The 18,914-nt window shown below is 41.9% G+C and overlaps 2 protein-coding genes and 1 long non-coding RNA gene across 3 annotated transcripts; 2 read left to right on the top strand and 1 right to left on the bottom strand.

The window, feature by feature from the left end:
- The first annotated feature begins 2,228 nt into the window (after positions 1-2,228).
- On the top strand, positions 2,229-6,553 carry FBXO39 (F-box protein 39). Its single transcript, XM_026075936.1, has 4 exons — positions 2,229-2,593; positions 3,078-4,134; positions 5,268-5,444; positions 6,207-6,553. Exons 2-4 carry the CDS (start codon positions 3,121-3,123, stop codon positions 6,333-6,335), a joined length of 1,320 nt encoding a protein of 439 aa, XP_025931721.1. The 5' UTR covers positions 2,229-2,593; positions 3,078-3,120; the 3' UTR covers positions 6,336-6,553.
- Positions 6,554-7,243: 690 nt separating this feature from the next.
- On the bottom strand, positions 7,244-11,777 carry TEKT1 (tektin 1). Its single transcript, XM_026075942.1, has 7 exons — positions 11,582-11,777; positions 11,027-11,192; positions 10,612-10,740; positions 9,979-10,122; positions 8,447-8,669; positions 7,626-7,822; positions 7,244-7,403 (listed from the first exon to the last, which is right to left on the bottom strand). The coding sequence occupies exons 1-7, from the start codon at positions 11,769-11,771 to the stop codon at positions 7,244-7,246; spliced, it is 1,209 nt and encodes a 402-aa protein (XP_025931727.1). The 5' UTR covers positions 11,772-11,777.
- A 3,658-nt stretch (positions 11,778-15,435) lies between these two features.
- Positions 15,436-18,670, top strand: LOC112970970. The gene is made up of 3 exons (XR_003255211.1): positions 15,436-15,568; positions 16,310-16,414; positions 18,142-18,670. It is a non-coding gene; the product is annotated as an uncharacterized LOC112970970 (long non-coding RNA).
- The last annotated feature ends 244 nt before the right edge of the window (positions 18,671-18,914 follow it).

The following is an 18,914-nucleotide window of genomic DNA, read 5'->3' as shown; positions in this document are numbered from 1 at the left end:
GCGAAAGCGTCCGGAGAATGGGATGCCCCGCTGGGAATCCAGGTCACCACTCCTGTTGCTTCTAGTATTAATTCCGGGCCAAAGTCTTACTGTTTCTTCCCCTCCACTGGCTCATGCAGCTTTCGCAGGGTGAATACAGAGTTCAGTTGCCCAGTGTTTTACCAGAAATTGTAGGGGGTGTGCTGTGTAGCAGATCAGGCAGCAGAAAAAGGCCACGTACAGAGAATGCAGGGATTCTTTTTTATCCTACCCCAGAGGAAAATTAATACATAAAACATGTAAGACATTTATCTTTAAAATATTTCTGCCTGAAAAAAAAAAGCTCTGGATAGAGCTGTAGCAGCTTATACTTTTTTCCAAATATTTTTTTCCTCTTTTACCTCAAAGTTAAACTCAGAGCTGATAACTAGAAACAACTGCTTAGCTAACACTGAATCTAGAGCCATGGGGAAGCTGACCCATGGATGATGCGAGATACCTTTTGTGTCCCACCATTGGCTTGTAGACATGCACTGTATGATTTCGTAAGTGTTATGAGTTAAAATTTCCAAGCGATAGTGTTTGTACACCTTCATATTCATGCACTACAACAGGGGCAAGTACAGCTCAGTAAATGCCCCCTGCTAATAATGATGTATTTCTCCATGTTACAACCCTGCATGCTGTTCTCTTTCCTCTGCCCATTGGTTTCATAGCCTCCAGATAGTTGCAGATGTGTTTTCCCCCTGCAAACATCTCTATAGGAAAAGTTTTTGGGGTCTTCTCAGCTGCAAACTGCATCTTGATCCACAATATATTAAGACTTGGCTGGAGTCTCCATCTGGACAGGCAAAATTAGGTCCTTTCTAAATGAGTGACAGTTTTATGACAAACAAAGAGATATTGTTGGGGTGTGTATGGGGGAAGCTAAACACAAGAAGTGGAYTTAAGTGACAATCATATCCCTATCCTCAGCTTCTGGGGTAGCAGGGAGGTCTCCTTGAGAGCTGGGGTTTTGGATCTGCACTGATACTGGAAAGAAAGAAGAAGACAAAATTTCACCAAAACAGACATGGTTCTAATCGAATAGGCAGTGTGCTCTGACACAGAGCTAATGTAGGACTGGAGAACCCTAAGCCAAAAGGGAACCAACATGCTAAAGTTAAATTGAGTAGTCAGCCTGTACTTTCAAGCCAATTTAGAAAATGAAAATGGAAATATCTGACCCTTTGCTGTTGTAAAGAAGCTCTCAGGGGAACTGCAGATTTTCTTGATCTTGTTGTGCAGCCTCTGTTGTCTCCGTTTCAAATCTGCTATCCCAATGCATCTTTTGAGTTGCATCTTCTTTGGTGCTGCCAGCCAGTGAGCCTTGATTTTGGGGCAGAGTGTGCAAAACTATCAGTTGATATTTTTCCAGTTTCATCCCTAAGAGCGACATTACCAATTGACATGGTAAGACTTATGCAACACAGAGATGAGAAGTAAGTGCGTTCTGAAGGTTTGCCTCTCTGCAAAGGTTCAAACAGAGCACAAGTTTTGCCTGCCCTTTGGCTGTTGACAGAGCCAATTGGTAGTCAGCCTGATCTGTAAATGTGCTGATGAAAGCAAGGGCCTAACAGACAACAATGGGAGCTAGTTTGCATTTCACAGCTGAAGTTTGCAATTTATAACTGAAAAGATGTGGATCTTATCACTTCCCTTCTTGGCTGTTTATTGCTCAGCTGCTTGATCCATTACCTGGTTAGCAAAAAGGGACAGGGCAAGAAATACATCCTGTGCCTGGCCTGCAGGTTCTAGCCTGTATTTCTCTCTTTCTAAGGTTCTACCAAGCTGTTCTGCTTTCTTCTTCATTGCCTTCACCTCAGCCCAAGCCAACTTTGCTCTAGTTGGTTTTCTTCCCTCTGCGCTAGCACAAAGTCACTTGCCATGACATCACAAAGGTTACCTCTTTGCTCCCTGGCAATGACTGAACTTTGGCGGGAGGGAGGGAGGGTGGCAGCAGGAGATTCAGAAAACAAAGTCATGAACTTTGGAGGCAGAAGATCAGAGCTGGAAATGTGCTTGGAGATCTGAGTGCTTACACAGTCCAATCTGGAGAGCGGAACTGGTAACTTTTTGCATTGTTGTTGTTTACTTACCTGTTTTACCACTACCCAGTTGGTCTCCTGACTCATCAGCCTGAATATCATACTTGAACTTAGTAAGTGGATAACTCATACGATAGGACAGCTTATATCGCTTATTAGTCTAAACAACGATTGTACCATAATCTTTGGCAGGGTACTGCCTCAGATTATCTTGGCACAGTATCACAGAATCAAACAATCACAGAATAGTTGAGGCTGGAGTGGACCTCCGGAGAGCATCTAGTCCACACACGCTCAAGCAAAGTCAGCTAGAGCAGGTTGCCCAGAACTGTGTCCAGTTGGGTTTTGAATATGTCCAAGGTTGGAGTTTCCATAGCTTCTCTGGGCGACTTGTTTCAGTGTTCAACCACCCTCACAGTGAAAAAATGTTTTCATATTTTCAGATGGGATTTCCTCTGTTTCAATATGTGCCTGTTGCCTCTTATCCTGTCACTGGGCACCACTGAGAAGAGATGAGTCTGGCTCTGGTGAGCTGCTGGACATCCTGTGTGAGCATGGTACTCCAGAGGGCTAAAAATAGTCATTTGTGCTAGTTTTGCTTACTATTGTTCATCTTTGTACAGCCCAAAACAGCAGCTGCTTTTAGAAACTAAGCATCAGGCCTCAAACCATCATAAATTATAAGTGGTGCTTACTAAAGGTTTCTAGAGCCTGTGACTTGACTGTTTTGTTAGACTGAAGGCCAAAAAGCTCAAAGATGTGTTCTGTGTTCTTACTGTGTTTTTTTTTTTTTTTTTTTTTTTTTAAGTCATGCGTTGCTTTTTTTCCTCTTGATTTAGGTTAGACCACAATTTAGACCCAAGAGCTTGTTTGATCATGGCATCTTGAGTACAGAGGCAAAGGAAGGATTGTTGCTTTTGAATGTAAAGAAGCAATCTTTTAGCTTTTCACTTGAAAGGCTTTATTCTGTTAGGAATGACAAGTAATCTAGCCACAGCTTTCTTCATCTAGGTTTGGCTCATCACACAGAAAAGAAGTGAAAACTGCCTCCTCAATGGAAGATGACAGTGACCCTGAGCAGAGCTGCTGGGCTGGTTTACCTGATGTCTGTCTGAGGCATGTCTTCCATTGGCTAGATGACAGGGACAGATCTCGGGCTGCCTTGGTCTGTAAAAAATGGAGTCGGGCCATGTACTCAGGATCCCTCTGGAGAACCAGAACCATCACATTCAATGGCCGACCATCAAGGGCACACACATTTGAATTTGAAACTGCCCTGTGGTATGTCAAGAAATTTGGCAAGTATTTGGAGCACCTTGAAATCAAGTTATTGAATCCTTACAATGCCGTCTTGACCCGAAAATTTCAAGTCACTATGAGAGGTCTTCTCTCACACTTGGGTAAATGTAACAGCCGCCTGGTATCTCTAAGCATCCAGCACCTGGAGTTAGACCGCGTGGTCTGGAGAAGCATGGTAAGGGCTCAGTTTATCAAGAACTTAGGAACCTTCCTGAAAAGAATGAGCAAACATCTTGATTATCTCAACTTAAAAGGAGCAAGAGTAACCTTGGAAGAAGGCTGCGAGCTTCTGAATTCTCTGAGCTACTTGAGAAACAAGAGCCTTATATCTGAAGTCAATATTGAAGATTTCTTTAGTCTCCACCTTCCCATCTACAGCAGTACATTGTTCCACCAAGCTGTGTCCAAGTTTCACAACCTGGTCATCCTGACTTTCAATTACAACTGCATCTCTGATGAACTGCTGGACATCCTGTGTAAGCACAGCGCTCATTCCCTCTGCACCCTGAATATCAAATGCCATATCCATGACCCTCATGGGCAAGTGGTCTGGGGGATGTCATGGGCAAACCTGGCCAAGAGAGCCCCACGACTGAATGTGAACTTCTTCTTTGAAAGAGTCATGAAGCATGATCACCTAGCCAGGATCCTGCTAGTGGAGATCCCAGTCAGGAGCATCAGTTTACGGAGCTGCTATTTCAGTGACCCAGACTGGACAATGAGACCTACCCTCATCAACCTCCTCCCAGCCTACAGGCATATTCTGCAGGTAGGGGAGCAGTAGTGACATCTTACTGTAATATCACAAAGCTCAGCAAATATTCATACTCATACAGGCCTTCTGCCTAATGGCAGACATCAATGGGAATGCCCGACCACTGCAGTTGAATGTTCAGAAGGTAATTTTTGTAAGAGACAGCCATTTCAGCATCCCAGGAATAGTCTAGTTCCAGTAACTATCTTTGTCCAGTTACAATCCCCATCATGCTGTTTCTTGGTAATGTCAGGTTGCCCTTGTAAAATGCTAACACCTGAAATACAGGTGGTTGTAGTATCATCAGTAAGAGCCTTTCAGGCTCTTTTCTGACACTTCAGAAAAGTGTCATTTTGCAAGAAAGCTTTGGCCTTATCCTTGACACACAACTTTATGTTARTTTAGTAACTGATAACTTCCTTATCCTTTCATATTTTCTGAAATCTGCCCTTTTGTAGGGAAATCTGCATATGAGGAAAATACTCTATATGTCTTGTTTGTTTACAGGGCTGTAGGCTGCCTCAACCTACACTTACAGTTTTGCTCCATTTTGGCAATGTACAAATGTCTTACAGCATGTGTGAATTAACTGATGCCCATGTCAAGGCACTTTAGCACTGCCAGAGTTGTGCTAAGCTGACTCTTGTAATGGGCACCATCCTGTGCATGCCTGATGGAAGCAGGTGGCCTTATAACTAACGGTTGCTGACAGCTTTCTTTAAGTTCTGTTGCATTGCAGAGTTTTCAGTAAACACCACAGATCTGTAAAGCGCTCTAGAAATTGTCTTTGGATCTATTTTTTTATCTGCGATCATTTCTGATGCATGAAATAATATCATGGCATGAGCTGTGAGTGCTGCACCTTCTGGATGGTACTAAAAGTTGTCTATCTGAGAATGATGTGTAATGCACAAGGGATCTCCATCTTAATGGGAAAGTGGCGATTATGATAGCATATGCTATTGTCATAAAAAGCCCTGATTCTCTGCTAATTCCAAGGTACAAAATTGATCTGCTGACAATCACTTCTGTTGGTAAAATTGGAGCAGCTCTTGTTGATTGAATTCTGATTATTGCTGCTTTTGATAATAAGCTTTGTTGAGCTGTACAAGTACTAACAGTGTTCTTTGTGTTCTTTCTTTTTCAAGAAATTAACTCTTGAAGTAAACAATGACCATGAACTGCTGGATGATGAGCTGCTACAGCTCATCTTATCATGCAAAAGGTTGTTTTTTTTGAAAGTCTGGGCATTTCTTAGTGTCACCTTTATGGAGAAGCTTCTGCAAAACCGTGCAGAAAAGAAATGCATATTGACTACCATAAAGGTAAGAATCTGTGCTGCAAAACTCCCATTCTCTTCCTCTCTTCCATACCCAGAGAAAGGTGAGATCCCCATCCCCATAGAAAGGTCATTTGTGGAAATGTTAACATAACCACCTTCCCTATATTATATTTTAGCATGATCTGTAAGAATCCTGAGAGCCACTCACAGAAATGGGTCTCTCCAACCTACTCAGCCATGCACAGAATATTGTTAAAGTTTATTAACTGGCCCCAGCTATTCCACAAGTCCTTGCTAGGCAAAAGGTCTCCTGTCACCTCCCAGTTCAAGCTAGGGATCCCTGGTCATATCCTAGGCCCAGTGCTTGGGTCTATGCTTAATTTGAAGCATGCGGTTAAATCCCACTAAATCACAAAAGAGTATAAACACATCTCACTGAATAAGGATGCTGTGTTGAACTGGGGCCAGGCCACAGGTGTAGCTAGAGAAAACTCTGCTTTGACGATGCTTTGCCTGCTAGACTCCAACTTCAGTAGATCCTCCCAGATCTGTGCAGATCCCAGGGATGCATCTGTTCTGGGGGCAAAAGGAGTCTTGTTCTCCCCAGAAATTCTTTGACAGGAGATGAGTCAGAGTCTTCACTCAGTCTGGAGTGAAAACAGAGTAACGACCTCAGGATTTTGATTCAAAACCATGGAATTTGGCTCCTCTAGATTCCTTAGTAGTCACAGAGACTTCCTGTTGCCATGAGCTTTAATGGATGAGCCATGTATCTGAGAGACATGACTGCCATTCATGCACACAGGTCAGGATTTACACAGCCCGACAAGAGACCAGTGAGGAGGATCGGCTGTTGCGTGATATTTACAAGAAGTTCAAATACCTGATTGACTCAGAGCTTAATTATTTTGTCATCACCTACCCAATGGTGTAAGCCACAGGGAGAAAGAAAAACACCCAGTCACACCTGCAAATGATGAACTGATCCTTTGGAGGGCATTAGTAGGGCACTTCTTGTCAGCGGTGCCTCTAAAAGGGAGATACCATTAGAGCAAGAGAAAGGCAAGGAACAATTTTACAATCCCACGAATTAAAATGTTGGATTTGGGAACTGGCCTTCCATGTCTCCACCATTATTTATTCTTGCCTTTGTTTTCCCAGCACTGAGACATTTTCCACCCTTACAGGCATCTCTAGTAAAAATAAGGCCCTCCTCTCTATTCAGCACTTCTCATTGTAGAACTTCAAACACTTTACCAATGAAGCCCATCTCATTGTTTCCATTTTGCAGATAGGGAAACTGAGGCATGGGGTGAGGAAGTGATTAGCCCAAAGTCAACCGTGGGCTTGATCTTGATTCAGATGCAGTCAGATGCACTCTCCAGTACATCACCGGTCCCTACCTCCTATTACATTTGGTATATAGTGTGTGCCCTGTTCTTAACAGCGGACATATAAAGAACAAAACCTACCATGGCTAGTCCTAAGAGTCTGTCACCTGCACAGTTTTCTAACAAATGGCTTATGAGGGAACTCCTGCTCTAGCTTCCACAGCTTCTAGACTTCTCCATGGCAAAAGATATCATGGGTTGCACCCAAGATAAGTAACAGGAAGAAGGGACATTCCTTCTTACTCTGTAACTTTATTGCTAAATGGGAGATTTCATCAGATGTTCTGGAGCATAGATATCTGTGACACAGAGAACTGGGGATGTTAGGTCTCTTTTAATTACCTCACAAAACTAGAATCAGTAGCGCATTGTTGACTCCAACTTTGCACCACCCCATCTCTGAGCAGGAGCTAGCTTCTTGGAACACATGGAGCCTCCCAGTGTGACAGTTTCAGACGTTGTTAATGGAAACAGATTCCCTCATTTGCATGCAGAGCACTTCATCAATGTACAATGTATTCTCCTTGACCTGGATCTCCTCCTCCAAGGAAAGCTGTCGGCGGCTCAGACCTTTCAGCTCTGCTTCAGCCTGTGCCAATGTGTCCTTTAATCTAACAGGGCAAAAACAGACAGACGGTTGAAACACATGGATATTTTTCATATGGGATAAGAAACCTTGGTGAAAAACCCACAGAAGGAGATTCACACAGAGACAACAACCATGCAGCTGAGGTGTCCCACTCCTAAAGGAAAAAGTGGTTCCCAACATTTTAGCAAAAATTAACCCAGTAATCTATACTACAAATTTCCCACTCTTTCATTGTTTTGCTTACCTCTGAATATTGTTTGTAATTTCTTGAACTTCACTAATCAGCCTGTACTGCACTGTGTCACAACACAGTTCCACATTGGGGCGATGGGTTCTTGCCTTCAAGCGAGTTTGAGCCACTTGACCAGGTCCTTCTTTGTCAGTGATTGCTTTCTCTAAGGCTGCAATGTTCTTCTCCTGTGAGGCAGTCTCATCCATCACCTTAAGAAACCCAGCAGAAGGAAGTGCTGCACACTGCCTCTTACAGTGAGTGAGATCAACATATTAATAGCTATTGTACTAACAATCTCAGTAATATTCATAATGTTTTAAGGTGTGTTTCATGAAAGCATTTTACAAAGGTTGGCCAGGATTATTATTCCTTTATTGGAAAGGAGGTGAGTTGGAATTTAAATGCAGCAATTAACTTTTAAGTATTAACATTAAAGCTCAGTTTTCATGTATCTATTTGAGGCAGATTGCTCCTGTTTTTCTAAGCTATTAGACTTTTGCATTGCAATCATGAAAAATCCTTTAAGAGCCCCATGTGTCTATAAACCACAAGGGAAATCCTGACTTTACTGAGGTCTACAGCAATGTTTCCATTGAGTGGGTGATTCCAGAAATTCACCTCTGTAGTGCTGTACATAGACCTGATAAAATAAAATCTAAGAGTAGTATTCTATTAAAAAAAAAAAAAAAGGAAAATGTGCCAGGTTTGCCAGTGTTGCAAAGGTGAAAATTTTAAAGAGTAATAGCTCAAGAAACTGGCTTGACAGAAGAGGCTGATGATCCTAGCCCATTGTTTCCATCATTTCTGCTGACTTCTCCCTACCACTTACTTACCACTGCAAGGAGCATCTCTAGCTTGTGCTTTGCATCTTTGACCTCCTTCACCCTATTTCTAAAAGCAACATTCACCGTCTCAAATTGCTTGTGCACATCATTCACTGTCTGGGAGAGGATGCGGTCAATCAGTGCCCTCAGAGCCAAAGAATTGTTTCTCTGTTTGTCAGCCATTTCAATATTTACATTTGAAAAATCTATCCAGTCTTCAAGGCTCACGGAACTGGAAGAGATTCAAAATAAAAGGACATCAACTGGGTATTAGACTATCTGTGAATTCATAAATCTATACTTATTACTCCACAAAAACCAAGTATTAGTGTTAACAAGAACAAAGCAGTACTATTAACTGCAGGCCCCAGCCAGCATCAGCTGTGCTGGGAATTCTACAGATACACAAAGAGTCTCTACCTCAAACATTTCAGAGGAAAAAAAAGGTAGGATGGAAACCAGTTTGCCAAAGCCACAAAGCAAGTTTGTTACAACTTTTCTTTTTCCTGATGAGGGATTGAGTTGTGAGGGGAGGCACAGATAACTAATATCTCTTAGAACACCTTTCATTAATTATGCTTTTATTGATAGGATTAAGCAGTTGCTATTGATAGCAGATAACTATTTACACAACACATTCACTTACTCTCTCACAGTTCACTTACATGCTAAAATAGCCACTCATAGTTACATGGTTGGAGCAACTGTTGGGAAGTCAAACCTGCTGTATACCCAGAAGTAGAAGGTCCTACCAGCAGACCAGTGGCTTGTAGGAAGGTGTTTGGAAAGTCCCTCAAAGGGTCCYTTTTTTCACTGGGTGTATATATAACTCTGTAGTCATCATTTGCATATAGCAGCCAACACCCTTCCAGATGTGATCTGAGTTATACAACCTGTTGTTGATGCACTCTAACTTGTACTAATGGCATTGTACAGAGCTGCCAGACTCTTGGTGTTCTGAGTTTGTCCATTCTCGCAGCATCAACAGTACTACTAATCTCCAGAGTATCTCCATCCTTCGGATAGTATCACACACACACACTACTTTCTCACCATGTACTTTTCTATCTTCAGCCTGTTGTTTTATGGTAGCTCTTCCTCCACTCAGACCATTCACACAAACACACACAGAAGGAGCTTTTATGACAAGTTAATGACAGAGTCAGAAACCAGCGCTATGCCTCCTGTGTCCCAGTCAAGCACCCCCCCCCCCCCCCCCAGACACTCTAGCAGGGAGAGGAAGTTAGATTAGTAAGTCTATTCTGGCTTCCAGCAGTGTGTGAAATTTTGCTGTAGTTAACTGTTAGACTCAGAATCTTTTAATGAACTACAGTTCACTAGAAGTATGGTTATTGTGGCTTACTTCACAGGCATATTACACAGATACTGAAGTGATGGACAGAAGTATAAAAAATTCTATGACGGACGTGATGGACAGATAATCCATTATACACGCAATTACTTTAATTGTTCTGTCATGATAAAACTCATACTAGCTGTATGAGCTGAATGTATGTTCACTGAGTGAAATAACCACTTACTTTCCTTGTATTTTCACCACATTATTAGCATATCTGATGTCAGGAGAGTTGTTTGTCAAGCTAGCACAGTAATCATCAATCATTAAGGCTGTGAACTTGTCCCTCAGATCCATTTCCAGCTTGTACTTTGCTGAACGATTCAGTCTAGAAGGGAAAACAACCAGACTCTGAAGATAAACTCTGACAAAACATCAGTCTTTTCCAGTCCTTAACAGTGGTAAACTGGTCAATGAGCCAACACCTAGGCACTAAGTCTCCCCAAAAGACCAGGTGTGATAGGCAATGCAAATGCTATTATGGAATTCTGCATGTATGAACTGTTAGTTGCAAAGCCCACAGATCTAGAGCATGATGCAGCCTCCACAGAACTGATGGTATAGTTCCCACTGGAATTAAAGGCACAGGTCTGGATCCTGACATCACCAAGGATCATGTGCAAGTAGTTTCAGTTCTAACTGACACTAACTTCCCACCATTAATGATCAAATGGATGAACTAGGACTGAGCTTCTGCAACTGTTTACACTGAAGGTAACTTTGGACCCATGCTCAGCCTGACCCTGCAGCTTCTCAGGAAGATCACTGTCCTGCTTTTCAGCTACCCAATGTTTGGTTATGCTCTTTGGCTCTGCACCTGATTTGCTCATTGGTTTGTTCCAATGTGCGTTCAAGCAAAGCAATAACTCCTTGGAGAACTTCAACTTCCTTGACCAGTTCCTGTTCCACTTCATCATGGACCAAGTCAATCCCAACTCGCCTCTCCCTAAAGAAAAAAGAGGAAAAGCCATCAGCCACATTGTTCAACTGTCTGCAGTTAATTGAAAATGGTGAAGCCCAGCTTTCCATAACCAAGGCTTTTCCTTGCTACACTGGAAACAGTCATCTTTCTTTTAWAGCCTTGGTTCCCCAGTGTTACACCACATAAATCAGACTATGATTCCATTGCAAATAGAGGTTAAGACCTTAGTTTGCAGCCTTTTTTATTATTTGTTAATGGTTCATTACCTATATTTCTTCTCTCCTTGCATGCTTTTCTTTCTTAATCTCACCTGTTCAGGAGACACTGTTGGGCAATGACAAGTGGCTCTTTGCAACTTTCTAAGGCTTTCTCCAGCCTGGTCTTGAAAGTCAATAGTACCTCTGTCTCATTAACAATCTGTTCAAGTTTGTCCTCTAATTCTTGCTTCCAGAATTTTATTTCTTCCAGTCTCTGTTCTGCAGATAGATTGAAAATTGAAAATAAGTATTAATACAAGCCCATCTTCTATGCCAGAGCACTATGGATCGGGCCTTAGCTAAGGATAGAAATAGACTCAATCCTCAATGGAGTGCATTTAGTGCTTTAGGCTGATGTTCAGAGACAGTTTTGCAACTCTGTGTCAGGAGATTTGTGTGGAATATCTTTCTGTGTGTTTTGGACCAGTAAATTATCTGTTATAAAATAAAGAATCCACCTCAAAATATTCTTAAAGTATTTTGATTTTTTTCCATGAGATCAGATAACGTAGCATTGACATGTACTACATGTACTCCTATTTCTAAGTCCATCTTAATCGCATAGCTCAAATAACACATCTTGACACTAGCAGAAGATATAGGATTACCTATTTTCTTGTTGACATCACTTTGGGTTTTCTGAGTTGTCTTTTCTGTTTCATCCACCAGCCTCTGACTCTCAGCTGTCACACGTTCTGAACTGGATTTCTGAGACTCTGTACTGGCACACTGCATCTTGTTTGCAATGTGCCAGTCTGGGGGAAGACATTTGGGTGGAGTTTGCAACAATTTAGCCATTGTGTTTTGGAAAGGTTCTGGATGTAATACAGGAACAGAGTCACAAGTCAGTTCTTGGGATGTGTAACCTGGAAACAGGAATAGCATTATTTTTGGTTGCAGAAGCAAGAACAGGGAAAGACAAGTCCATGACGGTTGGAAAAATTCTTGTCCCTTTTACCTGCAGAATGAGGAAGGTATGAAAAGATTCTTCCTGCTCAAGATTCCCCAAGACTTTGCTAAGAAGATGTGGGTGAGAAGGTCTGGAGTGGGAGAATGAAGCAACAGAAGAATTTGGGAATGGAAGCTAGGAGAAAAGAGAGAATAAGTGACTTGAAAGTGGAACTGAGAGGGAAAGATGAGCCTTCAGTGATGGGATGAAGAGAAGGGAAAGAAAATTAAAGGATACATATGAGGGAGGAAAGAATTACTAAATGGACAAGCACAGAGAAGTGAAAAAAGAATGACCAAATATAAAAGATAGTCTCCCACCAGTTGCAGAAGTAAGTTTTAAGAATATGGCTGGAGAGCTGGATGAGCTCTACATTGTAATAAGAAATCAAATGGTTGCTAGGAAAAAAAGGAGCAAACAGGACCTGAAAAGATGAAGGAGGAAATGCATCAGGTAAATGAGGAAATGAAAAAAGCCTAGAGAAGGCTAAAAGAAAACAAGAAAGCCTGCTGGGGACACTCTTTTAATGTAGGGGTAAACTAATGCCCCAAGTACATGCAAAGTCACATAAGTTTGGTTGAATAGCAAGTTACCTATCCTTGCACAGTGCTTATCCAGTGTTTCTCAGACAGTTCCTCACCCTTAAATACACACAGCTATTCCTCAGCAACGTACAGCTCTGCCCAGAGTCCAAGACAAGTGCCTTAACAGAATCCCCCCTTCTCCCTCATACACCTCTTCGCTGCCCCTTGCTCCTGGCCTGGATTGTTCCCGATGATAAATCCTGGCTACGTGCCACATCCTCAGTTCTTCTTCATTGGAAGGTTTGCCCCCAACTGTCTTCCAGCCTCACTCTCCACAGCAGCAGTGCATGTTTTCTTTTTAAATATGAGACTAAGCATTCCAGGAGGAGGCTCAGAGCAGCACAGAAGGTAAACAAACTGGCTGCTATGGGAACAGCAACACTACATCCTGGCAACCAGGGCAGCTTCTGCTCTTTGCACTTGGTAGAAGAATTACAGCACACATGACTGAATAGCGCTTGCCTTTTCCCATTCCCAGATAAGCAGCTGTCTATCTACCTGCTGATCTATCATGCTGAACTGGAATAAAAAAATGTATTATTTGTATCATTAATTGAGCCAGCTCCCACAGCTTTGAAYGGTAATTTTTGGACATTTTTTTGATAGATGTATTACAGAAATTCATAAAGATTCTGAAAATAAATGAAAGGCGTGGTACGTGCCTATTGAATTTTTCACTTGTAAACTATTCTTAGCAGTATGCTTTGAACACTCCATCTTTGTGGCAACTATATTCTTTCCTTATATGAGACAAAAGAGACTGGGAGCCAGAGAGAAGAAAAAATGGAGGAGACACAAGAGCATTACATCACATGCTATAGTGATATGCCTGCTCTTTACAGCTCAGATATAGTTTAGGTTACAGCAATGTCTCTCAGAGTTCCCAGTGAGGTTCAAAGCAACTGCAAAGTGATAAAGAGGCAGTATTAGTAAAAAAGCGGTTTTAGCAGGTCCAAGACAGAAAAGTGGGAAAAAAACTGCAATTACTGTCTGCAAATAAAGTGCATTGACAGTTGGACATCTGAGAACTACCTTTAGTCTCAAATAGCAACTAAATTCTCTCAGTGGTCATTAAAACTGGTAACTACAATGTCTCTCATGTGAGGTTTCACTGATTCAGGAATCTGCATGTACCCCAGAGGAGTCAAAAGGGGTCACAGTTAAAGAAACACTAGCTTAGTGGAAAATGCAGGTATTTCAGTGCTAGCCAAAGGAAAACACAGGCTTCAGGAGAAGACAAAGGGCAGACATCAGAGCTGAAGCAATTCACCTGACAGGAGAAGGACCTGGAGGTTCAAAAAGAAGCAAAAAGAACAGCGTGCAAGGCAAACAATGAGAACAAACAGTATGTGCTAACTGATGCAGGAGGATGGAAAGCTGTGGTCACAGACACTCAGAGAATGCTTCTGGTTCATGATACAAAGCAAAACTATGACCAGGCTGAATGCTTTGATCTCAAGAATCAATTACATAGACTGTTACTTAGGCAGACTTGTAAATCAATCTATATGGTATTACTCACGTGAAGGCTGCTACTATTTGTACAAGAGAGCAATGCTTCTATGGGCTGGCCCTTGGTTTGTGCATTCGGGTCCCTGGCTCCAGGTAGATAAATATTCTTTTAACAGATTCTTAATGTCAGGTGCTAAAATTAGCTAGTTGGAAGCAATAAATTTTGCCATATGACCAACTGCAGCAGGATCCTGAGCCATTTCCGTAATAACTGAAAGATTTCCATTGACTTCAGATCTGAACTCAAATCGAGTTTGAACAGAGATTTATTTCTGCCCAGAAGAGTGGCAGGATATACATCTGGCTGCATAGATGATTAACTAGTATTCCTCCACAAAATTTTATTATCTGTACTTGCAGTAACATTCCAACGCATCTGGTAAAAATATGAAAGAAAATTAAAGTGGGATTACAAGATGTTTATTCATAGTGAACTGAAACACTGAATGGCTATTGATAGCAAATGTCTTACAGTCCTAAAAACATGCTCAAAAATCACTTTGAAAGCTGAGGGATCCTTGAAGCCATGGTTATGCAGGATATTGTTGTGTGAGACCTGTGGGACTTCATGCAGTTTTTGTCCTGAAAACCCTGTAGCTGATGCTGTTCTGAGGAAAATTGTGAGCAATACCCTCATAACATAAATTCTTTGTAATTATCAATATCAACCCTAACTCTATTCATGATTTGCTTACCATAAAACAGTCTTTGTTTTAAAAATTTTAATACTAAACTTACAACTCATCTTTTCATGTAAACTAGTTTACAGAAGTTAGTTAACAGAATGAAGTTTTATTTTTACCTCACATGGTTTTTAGGGTTAAATCATTGTTAAATAACATTGTAGCAATGCCAACATTCAATTTTAATTAAAGACTGACACTATTAAGGGGAGGGAGGTTAGCACTCCAAAATTTAGACTTAAGTGTCAGTTTTCATTTAGAAAATGGGGACATTTTGGTCCAATAAAAGCTTAAAAATGTGAATGAGTACAATTCACAAAAGGGATCCCACTCTGCTCTTGATTAAAAAAATCATTCCATGATATTTTGCATTTTTTTGAGTCATTCATAGACTCCATGGGGCTGAAAACAGTGCGGTTTGTCAAATAATAGGGGCAAAATCAACTCAGCATTCATTTACTTTTGCCTTCACTGAAAATGGAAAAACTATAATCTGTTAACCCCTGAAAACCTCTAGTAATTTAAAGGAGAGAAAATGAATCCCGTCAGATAAACCGGGCTCCGCCGCGCCACGCGGCAGCTCCGCTCCGTTCCCCGCGCGGCCAGGCCCGCGCCCCGCCTCCTCGCAGCCGCCAGCCAATCGCAGGTGCCGCTGCCTTCCCACAGCCAATCGGCTGTCTCCGCAGCCTCTGCCCCTCCCCTCCTCCGACGCCTCTCGCTAACGGTCGTAGCAGCCGCCTTGGTGGGAGAGTGTGGGTCGCGTGTTCCTCGGCGTCGCGTCGGCGCTGCGTCCCTTCAGCCGGCGGCTCGCGGGCCCTTGTGGCGGCCGGGCCACGCTCACGCACCCGGGGAAAGCGACCTTGGTCGGTAAGGAGCGGCAGAGCTGGGCCGTTACGGTGTGGGGGCATGCCCTTCCCCTGCTGGGGCTTGCGGCGCGGGCTCGGCGCGCTGGGGCGGGTGGAGGGCCCTGCGCGGCTTGCCTCGCGGCGGGGCTGCACAGGCCGCCACGCTCCTCAGGCTCGCCCCAGAGAGTCGCTGTAACTAGTGCCAGAGCAGTTGTTTAGTCACGTTTCTGTCTGGGCTCACTTTCTTTACGAATGTAGTAGCATGGGAATCCTCCCTACAGTGACGTTATGGGTTTAAGAACAGACAAGCTTCCCTCATCACCCTGCAGCATCCGATCCTAAATTCCTATAATCAGATTTTAATATTTTCTCAACTTCAACTAAATGATGCGACACAGAGTATGCTTTTTTAACCACTGTGTGCTTGCAGAAAGGTGGTTTTGCACAGCACCTGCCAAGGGGTTATTTCCTGTTACTATACAGGGATTGCATAACGCCTTACTCCTCTGTGTTCTGTGCAGGTGGCATTGCTGGAGGTTTTTAAATCTGCATTGCCTTTCCCACAGAAAATGTAAGAATGTGATTGCACATGGATGAAAAAGCAACTTCTTCTCAGTCTGGAAGTATGGGTAGGGTAACAGCAACTTTTGTGCAGACCCCATACCAAACTGTTTGCTATGTAGTTCACATACCACACTCTATACTGCCTTTATACATCTGAATGAGAAAAGCTGCTGATCGAAGCCTGGAAATTGCCTTGCAGGTCATTGTGGGAAGTTAGCTGTCCAAGATCAAGGTGTTTCTGACCTGTACCTGTTTATGACCTCAGCTCCCTGCTGTATGGCTCTGTTCTGAAATCTGCTGTCAGGTAAACTGAGCTACCTAGTAGATATGGTTAGAAAAAAAACCAAAAGATTTGTGGAACAACATTTCTGATTATATGTGCATATTATCAGTAACAATAAATAGCTGATGGATGGTCTTTATCCACAGATTTCTGAGTGTTAAACAAGTTTGTTTGGTTTTCTTCTTTCTTTTTCACATTATACTGGCATTAGGATAAAGCATGAGACCCCAGCAGTCTTTGTATTGTAACTTTTTGCAGATTATTAGCTCAGACTAACTTCTGGGGATGGGAGGAAAGGGAAGATAAATGAATGAGATGTTTGGTTACTGAGTGTAATGATGAATATGTGTAGTCTACTTCCAAGATGCTTACCTGTTACTGAGAATGCTATTTAGGATTGTAAATCCATATTGTTGGTTATGTGAACAGCACTGGATCTAAGATCCTAGCTTGGATTGAGCTAAGCAGTATGTCTTACCTTTGTTAGTCTAGTCTGTTCCCTTGCCAAGGGAGAAATGCCACGTTTACTTTACGGATATACCCTTTCTTCCAATATGCCTTGCTGCTTAATGCGCTTCTTAAGGACTTTCCCAAGACTTAGGAATGGGCATAAGGCTATGATGACAGCAGACTTCTTTTTCATGTTTTTCTTAGTGATTTCTTAGTATTACCATAAGAAGATTCCACATAGAGTAAATTCACTGCCTGTGTGCCAGTAGAGGGGATTCAGAGATAACCTAATTATTGATAGTAACACAGGTCTGTTCCTTCTCATAATGGAGTGGAAGAGTAGGGCTGGGGGCAACCTTGGCCTCTTTCCCCAGTTCTGAAACTGTGCTGAGGAGTTCATTGTTTCAGGCATGCATCTCTGCTATTTCTTGTCACAGCAAAGAGGGAAACCAGAAAAATGTTGTTCCAAGTGTTACTGTGGTCCATAGTCTTTGCCTTGGATGAGATTAAATGATTATGTCTTGCCCATATACTCCAGGTTCAATGCAAGATGTAATCAAACTATTTTTCTTGAGCAGTTTAATTTTTGTTTTGCTTAATCAAATCTTTGCTTCAGGGTTTTTTTACAAACCAAAGGCAAATAATTAGCTGCTGACTATCACAGCTTATTGGAATTAAATTGCTAATGCTGCAAAAGAGTATGGAAGAATGGGCTGCATGAATATAACACTGTCATTCTGTATGTCTGTCGTGCCCTTGAGGAACGGAATTGCTCCCTTCTCTGTAGATCTGAAAGGTTCCTTCCTCAGTAATTATACAAAAGATTCACCTGAAAAGTTGGACAGCAAAAGAAGTTTAATTTGTGGTCTTGGGCCTGGAGTTCCAGAAGCTATTGTTATTTTCTGTCCAATGCAAACTATAAAGGTAAGCAGAATGAATATTTGACAGGTCCTAATAGTATATTTTACTTACAGATGCTTTGGAAACTACCACCTTTTAGCTGAGCAAGTCTGCCTGGCTTTATTGGGCTTTGAAGTACTTCTATATTGGCTTACTTTTTATTATTATTTTTTTTTAATTTGAAACTAAGCAAGAAGATTGTTCTACTTTTGTGTGCAATTTTACATAGCTATGAACCACTGTTGAGTGTTTGGAGCATTTTCCACAAGAAGTGCAACTGGCATTATTGTAGTGAGTAATCACCTTGCTGTAATTTCATACTAAATGATGTGAGGTAGGAACTCACAGTCAGAATCACACAGTTTTATACTTAATGCTTTGTTTTAAATTTTTTACAGGTGAAATTCATTCATGATCTGTCCTCTTTAAATCCAAAGTGCRAAGAATTTTTCCATGCTGTCCATGAGATTGTTTGGGAACAAGGTATACAGATTCCAAGAGGACCATTAGAGTAGAATATAACTGGAAGCTTAACTGCATAAAATTCCTAGGCTAATATTGGAGGCATGCTTGCTGTTAGCCAGTGTTTGCACCAACACAGTTAAGGAAGTTGCTATGGGACTTTGTGATTTATAGTATATAACATTGCTTTTCTCCTTGTTCAGATATGCTTTGCTATGGACCAAATGCTGGGCTGTGAACATAAGGCATTCATTAGGAAATGTAAGAGAACTGGAAGTTAAACTGACGCCTAAGTTTTTTGCTTTTACCTGGCCAGTGATGAATGTTGTATACATCAGCCCTCCTCAGCATGACTGGAAATTTAAAGCTGTAAATGCTAATGCCATATGGATTCATTCATAGCTGCTGTAACCTGGCTCCCTTCCACAGCTACATTTACCTCCAAAACAGTTAGGGCTGCCATATGCATAACAAGTTAAAACAAACAGTTATCCAATTTATTATAGCTCTATTTTGCTACCTTGCTAAATGAAGCTGCCACCATGAGCTGTAGGCTGGGAAGTTTGCACAGTGAGCACAATTTTTTCGTCAAAACCCCTTTTCCAGACTTTGCAAACCCCTTTCTAAAGCTGCAGCAGTTTGTCTTTAATAGCTGCTGTTACCATATCAATGTCTGCTGCTGTTTAGTAACATCATGAAAGGAGCACAG

Source organism: Apteryx rowi, unplaced genomic scaffold, assembly GCF_003343035.1.
Source record: "Apteryx rowi isolate R43461 unplaced genomic scaffold, aptRow1 scaffold_414, whole genome shotgun sequence".
NCBI lineage: Eukaryota > Metazoa > Chordata > Aves > Apterygiformes > Apterygidae > Apteryx > Apteryx rowi.
The sequence above is the reverse complement of the archived record's forward strand: the minus strand, read 5'-3'. Positions and strand labels throughout refer to the sequence as shown.

What these genes read in the sequence shown, in the direction of transcription:
- FBXO39 (XM_026075936.1), top strand. Translation starts at nt 3,121, where the DNA reads ATGGAAGATGACAGTGACCCTGAGCAGAGCTGCTGGGCTGGTTTACCT. An exon ending in CCTACAGGCATATTCTGCAG is followed by an intron (nt 4,135 to 5,267) that starts GTAGGGGAGCAG and finishes TTCTTTTTCAAG; the next exon opens with AAATTAACTCTTGAAGTAAA. An exon ending in GCATATTGACTACCATAAAG is followed by an intron (nt 5,445 to 6,206) that starts GTAAGAATCTGT and finishes TCATGCACACAG; the next exon opens with GTCAGGATTTACACAGCCCG.
- TEKT1 (XM_026075942.1), bottom strand. Translation starts at nt 11,771, where the DNA reads ATGGCTAAATTGTTGCAAACTCCACCCAAATGTCTTCCCCCAGACTGG. An exon ending in GTGGTGAAAATACAAGGAAA is followed by an intron (nt 8,670 to 9,978) that starts GTAAGTGGTTAT and finishes AATCTCTTCCAG; the next exon opens with TTCCGTGAGCCTTGAAGACT. An exon ending in ATTACAAACAATATTCAGAG is followed by an intron (nt 7,404 to 7,625) that starts GTAAGCAAAACA and finishes TTGCCCTGTTAG; the next exon opens with ATTAAAGGACACATTGGCAC.